This window comes from Panthera uncia, unplaced genomic scaffold (genome assembly GCF_023721935.1).
Source record: "Panthera uncia isolate 11264 unplaced genomic scaffold, Puncia_PCG_1.0 HiC_scaffold_2132, whole genome shotgun sequence".
NCBI classification, from domain to species: domain Eukaryota; kingdom Metazoa; phylum Chordata; class Mammalia; order Carnivora; family Felidae; genus Panthera; species Panthera uncia.
This window is the reverse complement of record NW_026058836.1, coordinates 1-14,231: the sequence shown is the minus strand read 5'-3', so window position 1 is coordinate 14,231 and position 14,231 is coordinate 1. Positions and strand designations below refer to the sequence as shown.

The 14,231-nt window shown below is 53.6% G+C and overlaps 2 protein-coding genes across 2 annotated transcripts; both read right to left on the bottom strand.

Moving 5' to 3' along the window:
* Positions 1-5: 5 nt before the first annotated feature.
* On the bottom strand, positions 6-7,656 carry LOC125917652 (myosin-6-like; the record flags this gene model as incomplete). The annotated part of the gene is made up of 11 exons (XM_049623795.1): positions 6,801-7,656; positions 5,230-5,373; positions 4,832-4,988; positions 4,719-4,746; positions 4,327-4,438; positions 3,964-4,056; positions 3,029-3,092; positions 2,710-2,808; positions 2,134-2,237; positions 1,908-2,046; positions 6-187 (listed from the first exon to the last, which is right to left on the bottom strand). Coding segments are annotated over exons 1-11 (1,323 nt in total), but the record flags the coding sequence as incomplete, so codon positions are not given.
* Positions 7,657-12,150: 4,494 nt separating this feature from the next.
* LOC125917653 (myosin-7) lies at positions 12,151-14,229 on the bottom strand. The gene is made up of 4 exons (XM_049623796.1): positions 14,188-14,229; positions 13,142-13,237; positions 12,884-13,018; positions 12,151-12,287 (listed from the first exon to the last, which is right to left on the bottom strand). The coding sequence occupies exons 1-4, from the start codon at positions 14,227-14,229 to the stop codon at positions 12,270-12,272; spliced, it is 291 nt and encodes a 96-aa protein (XP_049479753.1). The 3' UTR covers positions 12,151-12,269.
* Between the last annotated feature and the right edge of the window lie 2 nt (positions 14,230-14,231).

Below are 14,231 nucleotides of genomic sequence, written 5' to 3'. Positions count from 1 at the left end.
CGTGTCACCATCCAGTTGAACATCTTCTCGTACACTGCCTTGGCCAGCGCCCCAATGGAATAGTACACCTGCTGGACGCTCTGCCCCTTGGTGACGTACTCATTGCCCACTTTCACCCGAGGGTGGCACAGCCCCTTGAGCAGGTCAGCTGAGTTCAGCCCCATGAGGTAGGCAGACTTGTCGGCATCTGGTGGGGAAGGAAATAACTAAGCAAGCACTTTCCACAGACCTCCTTTCCCTGCCCCAGAGCTTTTCTGAAGCATTGAGTCTGACCCCTGTCACTAAAGAATTGCAAATCCAGGCCTGGAAGGGCACAAGTCTTGCCAGGGGCACCCATCCCAGGCCTCTCCATCTGTCCAGAACTTCCCACCACCCAGAAATTCCTCTTGCCTCTATCTTTGCATCTACTGGGTGTCCCTGGGCGAGGCCCTTCACCAGCACAGCTGTGAGCTCATCCTTGCCCTCACTGTCCCTTCATGTCTCCAGGGCAGACACTGTGGTTGACAGAAGAGACATGTGCTGCTCCCTGCCTCCTTTCTTCCATCCCAGGATTGGGCCCATTCTACTCTTAATCCATGTGGGGTTTTTTGGGTTTGTTTTTGTTTTTGCTTTGTTTTGTTTTTAACATGTATGTATGTATGTATTTTTGAGAGGGGGTATGAGTGAGCGAGAGGCAGAGAGAGAGGGAGAGAGAGAGAATCCTGAGAGGGGCAGAGAGAGGGGAGGGAGGAGAGAGAGAATCCCACGAAGGCTCTGCACTGTCAGCATGGAACATGAAGTACCTTGAGCTGGAGCTCACCCGATGCAAGACTCAAACTCACAAACCATGAGATCATGATCTGAGCCAAAGTCAGATGCCTAACCAACTGAGCCACCCAGGTGCCCCAATCCATGTGTTGACCAACTTGACCAGCTGGGAAATCAAGGTTTCTAACAACGTGTTACATCCCCCCCAACATACAATCTCTGTTTAGAGGAAATTTATTTGATTTAATTTCAAGAGTTTTATGGTAGCTTGTAACATGCTGTCATGAAACCCAGGCTTGGCATTTTGATATGGATAGACACAGATAAGTGGTCCTTGAAGATAGGCTAAGAGGAACGTTCTTAGGCATTTGTCTAGCCCTATACACCTCTTATCTCCTTCTCCATGAAATGTTACCGTAGTCCCGGAGTGAGCTAGGAGGGACTGTTGTTCCATTTCACTAAGGAGGAAACTGAGGTCCAGTGAAATGTATGACATGTTGATGTCAAGCTGTATTTTGACCCCTGGCCTTTGCCTCCCAAACAGGACATGGCACAGAGTCCGAACAGGGCTCACCCAAGGATTGGGAACCCTTTGCATACATACCGCATTAATGATCAGGATGCACAGAGCTCAGAGTCCACTTTCCTGAGCTTGGGTGAGTCTTGGGCCCAGGAGGAAGCATCCCCAACTCATAGTTGGGATTGAAGAGTTGGCAAGATTGTGGGGGACCTCCCTGTCTGCCCACCTCCCCCATGTCCCCGCCCCTCCCTGGCTCTCACCCCATCCATCTACCCTACAAGCTTCAGGGTCCCTAGGGAGCAGGCCTGTCTGGGGAGAGTGGGTGGCCTCTGGCTAGGCTCTAACAAGGAGAAAGCCTGTTGGTAGGGGTGGATGGGGTGAGGGTGAGGGCAGAGCCTCCTTCTGGGAAAAGGTGCTGCCCTCTAACCATGTACTTCTCGTACTTCTGGTTTCCTCTAACTTTCTCTATTTTATGGTCCTAATAGTCTTAATAAATTAGGTTGTCAGCTCTTGAAGAATTTTTGAAAGATACCACTTTTGGATGCAGCTTGGGAGACCCTGCTCCCAGTGGACTATCTCCTCATGACAAGTAAATGCCCAGCACCTCAGGCCTTTACAGCACCTGCCTTCCCTGCCCCACCTTCAGTGCCATCTGGCTCGGCCTGCTCCTCCCGCTGCTTCTGCTTGAACTTCATGTTCCCGTAGTGCATGATGGCACCTGTAAGCTTGTAGACACCGGCTTTCTCCTCAGGAGTGAAGCCCAACACATCAAAGGCACTCTGGGAAAGAGCAAGAGAGGCAAAGAGGGTGGTTGGATTGGGTGGTACAGGAGCCCTCAGGAGCTTTCACGCTGCCTCCTTACTCACATCCGTGGCCATGAGCTCCTCGGAGTCATCGATGGAGGCCACGGACACCTCTCCCTGAGACACGAAGGCGTAGTCGTAGGGGTTGTTGGTGACCAGCAGCATATCTGTCCAGGCAAGGAGCAGGGCAGGGGACAAGGGGATGGAAGAGGATAGAGACAGACAGAGAGGGGTTGGGAGAGGGACACCATGGGGGTGGGGCAGGGATAATAGAGGAGAGGACCGGGAGCAGGGAGAGAGGAGGAGAGTCAGCAAGGACCATGCAGAGAATCAAAAAGACATGTAAAGATAGACAGGAGACCCAGGGAGGGAGGACAGTGGGAGAATGATACCTGGGAGTAGGGCAGGCACAAAGAGGAGAAGGAAGAAACCGACCAGGAGGAGGAGAAGAAATATGACAAAGAAAAAGTAGGAAAGGAAGCAAGAGGAGACTCAGGCAGGTCTGAGATGGGGGAGGAAGAGAAAGCCACTGAGCAGACCAAAGGAGGAGGGAGGTGAGCAGGAGCAAGTGAGGAGAAGGAGGGTACCTGCCCTGTATGGGGAGGGCCATGTGGGCATTGAGGCATCAGGTGGGCTCACCCAGCAACTCTGGCTTCTTGTTGGACAGGATCTGGTAGAAGATGTGGTAGTTTCTCTCAGCCTTCAGCTGGAAGATCACCCGAGACTTCTCCAGGAGATCTGAAGTGCGGAGACGGGGGGAAGGCAGGTAAGAACAGAGAGTCAATCCAACAAAATGATGGAGATTAGGGAAGAAAGGCTCTTATAACAAAATGGAGAAAGCAGGGGAAGAGGCAAGGAGATGCAGCAGGAATGTTAAGATAGGGTCGCCCAGCTAGCTGGGAAAGAAGGCAGAGATAGAGGACACAGAGAGGTGGGCAGGGCTCCCTGTCATACTCACAGGTCTCTATGTCTGCAGAAGCCAACTTTCCAGTGGCTCCAAAGTGGATCCTGATGAATTTCCCCTGGGGGCAGATGGGACAAACAGTGAGGGAACTGACCAGAAGGGACAGAATGGAGATCTTGGACCTCAACACAACCCAAAAAGCCCTGAATAGTTCTGGAAATGTTAATGACTTAGTTGGTGTCCCAATTTACTATCAGGAAAACAGAGAAAAGGATGCCTATTCCCCTATTACCAAATATCTCTGAGCAGAAACAACAACATGGGAATGAAGGTAAATATTACTACCTTTGTTTCTTTTTTAAAAAATATTTATTTTTGAGAGAGATGGGGGAGGGGCAAAAGAGGGGGAACAGAGGATCCCAAGTGGGCTCTGTGCTCACAGCAGAGAGTCCAATGTGGGGCTCAAACTCATGAACCTTGAGATCATGATCTGAGCCAAAGTCGTATACTCAAGTGACTGAGCCACCCAGGTGCCCCACTACCTCTGTTTAGAGGTAGGGAGTTTAGATAAGGGAGCTGGGACTTAGGCATGGAGACTTTCTGGGTAGGTGGAAAACTCGGAAATCAGCTCCAGCACCTATGCTCTCTTCCCCCTTCCCATATGGAAGAGCTTTGTAAACAGTCATTAGGAAAATCTAGAATGTGACAAAAATCAGCTCCATTACTTGGCTATGAAACAGCCATGGTGACTCTGGGTCTCTTTTCTTGAGTTCTCAGAGCTCAGGGAGGCAGACTGAGTGGGGAGGGTTTGGGGTGTGTGTGTGTGTGTGTACACACACACACACACACACACACACACACACACTTGCTGGTAACCTAAAGCCAAACACAGGATGATCAATTGGGTGTAGTGACTGTTAGGAAAACAGTGCCCCCCTTTTCCTGTCAAGACCAGATGCCGCCAGTTGGCAGTCATCAAGGGCACTCACGAAGCGGGAGGAGTTGTCATTCCGAACTGTCTTGGCGTTGCCAAAGGCCTCCAGGGCGGGGTTGGCCTGGATGATTTGGTCTTCCAGGGTGCCCTGCAAAAGCAGCAAAACCTCAAGGGTTTATCTTCCGTCCACCTCCAGCAGTGGAGAGGGCAGGAGACTGCTTTGGTCCCAGGAAATGGAGGTGGGCCTGTGGCTCCAAAGGGCCATATTTGGACATCAGAGTGTGTGTCTCCTGCCAGGAAGGTCTTGAGCATTGGGCTTAGTGGTGCTGTCCCCACTGTTCCCCAGGGCAAGGCTGGGGGTCCCCTGGGTCAGCCTGCCCACAGGCCCCCTCTGCTGAGCCTGTGGCCCACTCCATACCTTGTTGGCATTGGCATTGTCCTTCTTGCCACGGTCACCTATGGCCGCAATGCTGGCAAAGTACTGGATGACACGTTTTGTGTTCACAGTCTTCCCTGCACCGGATTCTCCACTGGAGGCAACAGGGACCCATCAGAACCCAAGATCCCCTCTGTGCTCCATTCAGAGTTCAACACTGCACCCTCCTCCCTCAGAATCCCGGCCATCTAACCTCCTCCACTGGGGTCTTGCAGAGTTTGCATATCATTGTAGGTCACTCCGGCACCCCTCTGAAAACCCAGCTCCCCACACTCCTGACAGTCACAACCTTGAAACTTTCCTCCCCTCTGTACCCCCAGGAATCAGCCTGGATCCTCCCCAAGTCCCTGTGTGGGTAGATGGCATTTGCTCACGTGATGAGGATGGACTGGTTCTCCCTATCTGGAAGAGGAAAGAAGAGAGGCAACAGAGTCAGGTCCATGGGGTACAGGGCTGAGGGGGCACAGGTCAGGGCTGCTAGACTCACCTGTCAGCATGTACTGGTAGGCATTGTCAGAGATGGAGAAGATGTGGGGTGGCGCCTCACTCCTCTTCTTGCCCCGGTAGGCAGCCACCACCTCCGCATTGTACACAGGCAGCCACTTGTAGGGATTGACGGTGACACAGAAAAGGCCAGAGTAGGTCTGGAGTAGGAGAGAGGGCAGACATGAGGGGCTAAAGTGGTAAGCCTGGGGCAAATGGTGACAGGCAGGGGAGTCTCTTGCTTATCCCAGCTGGCTCCTCTCTTCCTGCAGCTACCAGGGGTAGGAAGGGGGCAAAGGGGAGCTGGGCCCCATGGGCGAGTTCTGACCCCTATCCTTGAGAGAGTTGCCCTGGCCTCCTTTGGCCTCTATCCAAGGCTGGCATCCTGTCATGTATACTCACGTAGATCATCCAGGCTGCATAGCGCTCCTTGAGATTGAAGAGCACAGCGGGCTCGTGCAGGAAGGTCAGCATGGCCATGTCCTCGATCTTGTCAAACTTGGGTGGGTTCTGCTGCAACACCTGGTCCTCCTTCACGGTCACCGTCTGGGGAAGGTGCATGGACAGGGATGACCACACTCCTACCAGAACCCTTGCTATTGTGTACTCGCCCGCCTCGCCCACTTACCTCCTCCCAGGACATGGGCCACAACCTGGCCTCGATCTCCCAGCTCTTCTCTGACCAGTGCCCATAGCTCCCCCACAACTCTTTCCCCACATAACTTACGGCTCACTCTCCCTCCCATCCTAGGTACTGTCCTAGAGTCCCTGTGTCTTGCCAGAACCCCAGAGCTTGTGCCCTTGAGCAGCACTTTTCCATCCCTGCTCCAACCGTCTAGGGGCAAACTTGGCGGGGCTGGCAGCTCTCCTGTCTGTGCACACACCTTACCTGACTCCTGGGGGCAGTGCTTGAGGGTGTCAGTTGCTCAGGGTCAACCTTGCCCTGCTGGAAAACATCTCATCCACCTTTCCTACACCTCCCTGCTCTGCATTGGTCACTATCAGTGTGGTTTGATTGGCACCAGTTTGCATGCCCTAATGTCATTAGATCCCGCAGGTAGGCATTCTAGCATTGTTTTCTTTTCTTTTCTTTCTTTTTTTTTTTTTTTTACAGTGGAGGAAGCTGTGAATAGAATAATTAAATGGTTTACTGGCAGGGTGGATAGCCAGTGGCAAGGCTGGGATCAGAGTCAAAGCTCCCAGCAGGCTGTGGGCTGTCATAGCACACCTTGTTGGGACACAACATTCAGTCACCATGTCTCAAGGCAAATGGTTCTGAGCTGCTGCTGGTGACCAGTGGCGATTCTCATGGCTGGCCTGAGGAAGCAGGGACTGTGGACATCTGAGTGCTAGTCCCCAGCTCTGGGACTGAGCGTTCAGCTCAAGAGTTCCTGCTTCTTTGATGAACCACGGGAATCTACTCCCAAAACCAAGAGCACACCGTACACACTGTATGTTAGCCAATTTGACAATAAATTATATCGATCTATCAATAAACATTAAAAAAAAAGAGTTCCCACTTTTTGTGTTCCTCTGGGCCTAAGACTTTGCTCTTGGTTTGGGTGAGGTTGTGGTTTGGGGGAGTTGGTCCGTGGAGGAAACTGAGGCACAGAGGGGAGGGATACACATTCAAGAGGGAGCTTTACTTGATGCTGTGTCTGTGTCTTCTTTATCTACAGGACCCCTCTGAGGCCAAAACCAGTAGAGGTCCCCCCATTCCCGCCCCAGCATCCTCTCTGGCAAAGGATGTGCATCCCTGGGATGGTGCCCTGTTACATCTGCTCAGGTCCATCTGAGAAAGGTCAGAGTTCTCACTCAAATGTTGGGCTCCCTGGGCGGGGGGGCGTGTCCTACACCCTTGCTGGCTTTGGATCTCCTACGGAGCCCCTCAGCTCCCATTGCAAGTGGCCCCACTCTTTATACACCCCCTACCAAACCTTCTCTCCCTTTCCCTGGTGCTCTGCCCCACACACCTTGCCATTTTCTGTCTCAGCAATGACTTTGCCCCCTTCCCGGGACAGGATCTTGGCCTTCACAAACTCCTCCTTGTCGTCGGGCACAAAGCACTCAGTGCGGATATCGAACGGCCGGGTCTGGGCCTCCAGACGCTCCTTCTCTGATTTGCGGAGGTACTGGGCTGCTGCCCCAAAATCAGCCATCTGGGCATCAGTCATTTTGGCGCTCCTTTGTGCCTGAGACCAGAAGACCCAAGCCTCAGTGAGTGGCACTGCCCTCCACACCCTCACTCCCTGCCACACTTCCTTATCGCCTGGGTCCTATTGCTCTTCCCCACTGCTGAGAAGATCCTCGCCTGGGTCCCTTGCCCTGTGACATCATGCTGGAGGAGAATCTCTAAGGAGTTTGCTAAGGGGAGGTGCTGAGCTGCTTGGAGAAAGGACGGGGGCCCTGGTCCAGCAACCTGGCTCCCAAGAGATAATTGGGAGGCTCTCACCTGGTTATCTCTTCACAGAGAATCCTGAAGACTCTGAACCATGTGTGGAGCCACAGAGGCACAGCCAGGCAGAGGGAAGACCAGACAAAGAGAGTGAAAAATAATGGAGGCAGGTCAACAGGAGGAAGTGAGCCAGGAGGCTCGACCCAAAGAGCCAAAGAGGGGAGTTAGAGAGATAGAAGAGGCAGCGAGGCAGGAAAGAAGGACACAGTGTTAGTGAAAGTGCCAGGGGTGGAGGATGAATCAGACTTGGAAACAAAGAGAGATAAGGAGATGAGAACACACAGACAGGAAGAAAAGACAAAGGGGACAAAGAAGGACCATAGTGACAAGTATTGACAAAGAGGAAGGACAAAATAAAAGCCATCCAAGGAGGGATCAGGATGAAGACAGAGCATGGAGAATATGGAAAGTAGATAACAGAAGCAGGGAAAGAAATGCAGGTCAGAGGGGAAAAGAGGTTTTGGGCTTTTCCCTTGGAACCTCCCCTCAGTCCGTGGGAACTCCCAGGGGTTGGAGTGAGGCAGTTCTAGCAGAACCCTTGGGCCTCTGACCAACCTGCACCCCACTCCCCAAGGAGGCAGAGTCCCTCGGGGGGGGGGGAGCTCTGAGGGTTGACCACGAAGGCCCCCAAAGAGCCTCTTACCTGGTTCAGAGGAGTAGGTCTGTCTGTCCTCGGGATCCATCTCCTTTATATCCCGCTGCCCCCACCCCTTGCCTAAATTTGGAGTCCTTCCGGAGGGACCCTCCCTCCCACCTCTCTCGCCTTCCAGCTCCTCCTCTCTTGATCCCTTGGCTCTGGAGGTGACAGGAGGACAGCAGGGCCTCTAGATTTGCCCATGAAAGGTCTGTCGCCCTAGCCCCTCTGGCTCCAGGGCCTTTTTTTAGTCCTTGGGCACATTCCTTCCCTCCAAAGAACTGATGGGCAGATAGTAGGAAGACAGGACTTTCTCACACAACCGCCCCTGCCCACCAGGCCCTTACCTTGGTTATTTTTAACCTGAAGAGTGAGTTGAGCACACTGGGCAAGAGTCACCTTCTCCTGCAGGCCAGATGCTTGTCCCCTGCCCCCCAGACATGGGCTCCCCTCCCTCCTACCCATTTCCACCCTGGCCTGTCCTCACACAGCCCTGGGCTAGGAGCATCTCCCCACCCTCTCTGACCTACAGTCCCACAGTGCCAGGGGCTGGGAGCTGGAGCCATGATGCCCAAGAAAAGGAATCTGCTGCCCAGCTCCACGACTCAGTTTCCTTTTAACAGGAAACAAACGTCTGTGCTGCTCTTTCTCTGCACAAATGCAGTACCTGGTTTCCTTCTGTTCCTCAAGTCTCCAGGCAGGTGTCCTCCTGGAGACTTGAGGCTGTACTGCTTTGGGGACACATCTGAAGCTGCCCAGCCCCTCCCCTGATGCTTCTGATATGGTGGCCACCAGCTATCCTCTCAAAGAAGAAGGAATTTTCCCACGCCACCATAGCAGATTTGCACTCAGATCTACAGTCCAGTACCCTCACACATTGACTTGACCACCACACACCCATGTGCATTCTTAGCCACACACATGCAGATTTTTCACATTTTACACGCTTATGATCGCAGATTTTCCTACTTGCTGTTGTGCACACCAACACACATATTTGCACACCCACATTCACATTTTACCCTCCACTGCCACCCTCTGGTCCTAGTGTGGGGCAGGGAGGGGGTGGGGAGAGACAGGAGGCATTAATCCCAGAGCCTGAGGGAGGAGGGGTGGGGGTGGGGGGCTGCTCCCTTCCGCCTTTCTGGGCTGCCAGAGGGTGCAGGTGCTGCTGAGGCTGGCTGGGGCGCCTGGCAGGCCCAGGGATTTACACCAGCTGGGCCCCAGGCTCTACATTCCAGGGGGTGGGGGTGGCGGTGGTGGGGAGCTGGGGGGGGCTCTGTAGTCTGTCCTCCTCTCCCCAGGGAGAATTCTGGTGTCCCCTCCCAACTGTCCTGGGGCTCATACTCACAATGCCCTTCTTTGTGGGCATCCCAAATCCCAGGCCCTCAAGGGCCCCCACCCTGTCCTCCAGTGATGCCCCTTCTCAGAGGCAGTAGGTGTCAGGTCTTCAGCAGGCCGTGCCTGTTATGATTAAGTGGACATTGTGTTCAGGAAACAAAGCCAGACACCCCTGCTCTGGCTTTCCCCCACACCCTCACACGCAGGAACACTCTCCCAGCTCCCCCCTCCCACTCCATCCACTGTCACCTCTCAATATAGCTCTAGAGTGTGGAGGTGGGTAGGACAGACAAGGGTCAGTTTCTCCGGGTAGGAGAGGTGTCCATTGAATATTTGGTTTCTCCTGCGAGATCCACAACTCCCTAGGACCCTCCACTGCTCCCATTATTAGACTCAGGGATACACACCCATCTCCATAGGACTTATACCCTATACCTAGTGTCCTTGGGAGTGACCTAAGTCAACTCCACATCCACGTCTCCTGCAGGTACATACACCAAAATGTTACCTCCAAGGGACGCAGGCCACCTGTTCCCAGCTCTAGGTCACTTGAGGCCCCAGTGTGCAAGCTGGGGAGTTAGCCCAATGCGTCACTGCCTGGTTCCCACTGCCCTGGGGATGTGATAAGGGACTAAGAACACCAGGTCAGGCTGGGTCAGGTCCAGCTGACAAAGACTAGGCTTTGTCCTCAGGGAACCCTGTGTCCTGAGCAGGCCAGACTCAGTAGAGGTGACGGGTGAAGGGTAGGCTGACAGCGCCCACTGTCTCCAATGGAAGGAGGAAGGGGGAAGAGGTTAAGTTGATTCCAGGGCTCTGCCCCCCTGTCTGGTCCATTTGCCCTCCTCTTCCTTCCTGATAGGTCCCCACCTAGCCCCAGGCTCTCACATCCATCCCTGTGCTCCATCCTCCCTCATCTGCCTCCTACAGAGCTCTTCATTGTGCTGGAAGTCCTGGAGCACAAGGGCATGGGATGGAGGCTCCTGCCACAGGTGAGGGACACCGGGTCACCTCCCTGTGCCTGGCTCCTTGGATCTCCGTCTGTCTCTGTCTGACCTCCCTTTCCCTCTGCCTGGTTCCCTGTCTCAATGTTGGACCTGGCCTCCGATTCTCCCTGGCGCCAGGTTTCTGCCCAACTTGGAGTCTGCCAGGCCTGCATTTCCAAGAGTCTCTGCTTTCTCTCAGCTCGACCTCCGCTCACCCTCTGCCTGTCTCTTCTCTGCTTCCACGTCTCACTCCGAGGTCTTTGTCTACCCCTCTCTAATGTCACTATTCCTGGCCTTGCTGATTTACCTCACATCTGAAGGTGACCCGGATTTCTTCCCTTGCTCAGTGTCACCTCCCTCAGCTCTTGCAGCATCTGTCTTCAAGGCCCACCCTGCCCTTCTGCTCTCCCACCCATCAGCCCCCTCCTCCTCTCTCTCCTCCTACTGCCGGCTGCCAGGCTCTGCTGCTGTTCACCATGTGGTCTCCACTGTGTCCCCAGCCTCTCTTCTCTGCTCTGGGAGCTTATGTCCTCAGGGTGTCCATGCATCTCCCTTTTCTCTACCAATCTCCTCATTGTTCCCAGGTGGTCCTAGGGCAGGTGAATGGAGGGGGCCTCAAAGAGAAGGGTGGGAACCCGTGAAGGCCTCCTCACTACTTGTATTTTTTCTTTGTTGGTTCTCCTGGTCCTCTGCCCCCTCGATTTCTTGAGTCTCCCCACTCTCTCTGATGTCTGTCACCCTCCTCAGTTCTTTCCTTTTTCCTTCCCTATCCCCTTTCTCCCTGCTTCCCTGTCCTTCTATTCTCTGATTCTTCCTGGGGTAGGCCTTCTTTCTGGCTGCTCAGAGTAGGGGTGACCAGGAGCCTGGCTGGGATGGCTGTGTGGTAAGGTGCAGGAGATTCAGTCCAGGGCTAGCCAGGCCTTCTGGGGTTCCCAGTGGGTGGCTGACTGCCCCATTCCTTGCAAGATGCTGTGATCCATAGGGCCAGGCCTTCTCTAAGCAGCCCAGGTGTGGCAGTGACTCCAGGGGGCCAGGCTTGTTTAGTTGGGGAGAGGCTTGCTCCTTTCTCTACTCCCGAGCCCTCTGGCCACCCACCCTCCCCTCCCCAGAGTCCTGCTCACTTGGGACTCTCCTCTCCACAGTCCCTTATCTGTCTGCCTCCCCTCCATATGGCTGGCCATAAATGGGCCAAAGATCCTCCATCTTCCAGCAAGCAAGGTGAAGAGGATCTTGGGAAAGGAAGATACAGCAAGAAGAAGTGAAGGAGAAGAAAGAAGTGCTGTGGAGAGAGGAGGATAAGAGGAAGATAAGAGGAGGAGAGGAGGAGAGGAGGGTGGGCCCAGGGTACAGTTCTGACTGTGATGAGGAAGGCGCCCTGGCCTTAGGTTGCTTAGAGACAGAGGTGGCTGCATCTGTAAGGATGATGGGCTACAGCCATGAGTCCGTGTGCCCTCTCAGAGACCTGCTGTAGACTGGGACTTAGAAGTCACTACCCCACACATCAGAGGGTACCCCTACACACTAAACCTCCTCCTGGAGGCTCAGGCCTGGTGCTGTTAGGGGTGGTGGGGGGTAGTGTCAATCAGCTGGGATATAAGTCCATAGCTGATGGGCTCTGCCTGCTCTAGGCAAGACTTAAAGGTTTTCCTAAATTTCCCTTAACCCTGAGGGTCTCTGGGCCAGGGAGAGGACTGGGAGGAGAGGTGTCACCTGCTGAGAAGGAGGTGAAGGGGAGCGTCTGGGTCAGTCCTGCGCCAAGGATGCTCAGAGACTCACAGCTTTCCAGGAAGGCCTCCTTGGGCTGTGTATAAAGCCGCCCCTCCTCTTCTGGATTCCCATCCCCTATCCCCCTGACCCCGTTCATGTCCCCATGGCTGGCAGGCTTTGAAGAAGAGTCTGAAGGCAGGATATTGGCTTCAAAGAAAATAGCTTTATTCTGCTTCATCCAAAGGGGCTGCTATATAGATTCTGGAACTGGGGGCTTCGTCAGCACCCTCGGGACTGGGCAGATCAAGAAGACATGGCAAAGCTATTCCTCATTCAAGCCCTTGTGAAAGGAAACAAAGTCCAAATTAGCTATGGGGAGGTGGGGTTTGGGCAGGGATGGGCACAGAAAACAAAGGGGAGACGGGGCACTTGATGGGGTGGAGGACTGCTCTGGGCCTGAGGGAGGCCCCCATGTGAGGGATGTGTCCTAAGGGCTGGTGTGGAGGAGCGAGGGCTGGAGGGCAGTGCTCTGAGGTCAGCCAGAGGGAATAAGCCTGGGCAAGGACAAAGGAGTCCTCTGGGATGTCCATTTTAGGACTGAGTTACAAGGCTGTAGGCCTAAACTAGGTGGAAAACAAGAGGAGGCCAGCAGTTGAATTGAGACATAGACACAGTAGGTATATACAAATTGGCACCTACTAGGGTTGCTGAACACCTTAGGGCTGGGATTCACAAAATCATTGAAAGTTGGAGTTGGAAGAATCTTAGAAATCACACAGGATGGCATTACCTCACCCTCTGTGGCTTCATGGTTCAGTTGTGGGGAATGAATGAAAAGGAAGCATCCCTGATGTGAGGGGGCTCTGTCTGGGGGACGCTGATGTTGGCAGGTGTGCTGACATGCGATGACTAGTGGGGCCCAGAGGAGGGACCCACCTTGGTGCCAATGTCGCGGCTCTTGGCCCGCAGCTTGTTGACCTGGGACTCGGCGATGTCCGCCCGCTCCTCTGCCTCATCCAGCTCGTGCTGCACCTTGCGGAACTTGGACAGGTTGGTGTTGGCCTGTTCCTCCTGCAGGGGGGTTTGGAGGGGGGGAGGATGAGGTGAGGGGAGGCCAGAGATTCTTTCAGCCTTCCAGCCTGGAGGACTGGCTCAGCGATGTTCCTCCCTCAGGCTCCCAGCAGAGCTACTCACCGCCTCCTCGGCCTGGCGCTTGTAGGCCTTGACCTTCAGCTGCAACTTGTCCACCAGGTCCTGTAGCCTCAGGAGGTTCTTCCTGTCCTCCTCCGTCTGGGGGTCGGGGGGGCAGGGTTAGGAGTGAGGAGGGCACACTCATTGGAGGCAGCGCACCCCTCCCCCGCCGTGGTCATTACCCTGAATGTAACATCCTCACCCGATTCTACGTTCTAATCCCCAACAAATACTTGCACCCTCCTTATAATTTTTATGGTAAAAAATTATTTACTTTAATAATTAAATTTAAAAAGTAACTAATTAAATTAAAATATTAAATAATTAAATTAAATTAATTAAATTATTTTTAAAATAATTTTTTTACCATAAAAATTAAAAATTTTTAATGGTTGTGCCAGGAGAGAGTCTAGGGAGCTGCTGGGACTCCTGAAATTGTGCACAAGCTCATGTGTGTGCACTGTTCTGAGGAGCAGGCCCTTAGGGGTCCTGGGGCCCCATGGAGAAAAACTCTCCTGCTCTAGAACCCAGCATGACGTGTGTATAGAGAGATGGTAACTTTTTGGATTAGAGCAAAAACAAAATCTAGTTAGGAGTCTGATTCTAGAAAACATAATGGAAAGCTAAAGTCTATATCTCTATAGGTAAACAAAAAATTCTGAGGTTTGTTCAATGACTTTGGTGTATTTTTCGTGTATTTTGGTGGTCATGGCACCCAACCAGAATTTGGCAACATATTTGCTTTCTGGTAATCTGCATTGGGTGAGCTCTGTCTGGAGCTCTCAGTGTTGTCCCCAGGGGACAGGTGGAGGGTGAAGGTTGGAGGTAGAGCTCCTAGGCCAGGGGGCTCAGAGGCTGAACTCTAGCCAGGGGACAGTTCGGGTAGAAGACAGCTAGGCAGGGTGGAAATGGGGCAGCCAGGGGCTGCATTCCCACTCCTTGTCCTGGAGGAAGCTACGAGAGAGCACTTCATCCCTTGTGGTGGTGTCTCCCTGGCTTCAGGTCACGGTGCAGAGGGTACAGCTGCAGAGCAGCCCCCACGCCCGCACCTGGTAGGTCAGCTCCTTGATGCGACGCTCACTCTTCCTCATGC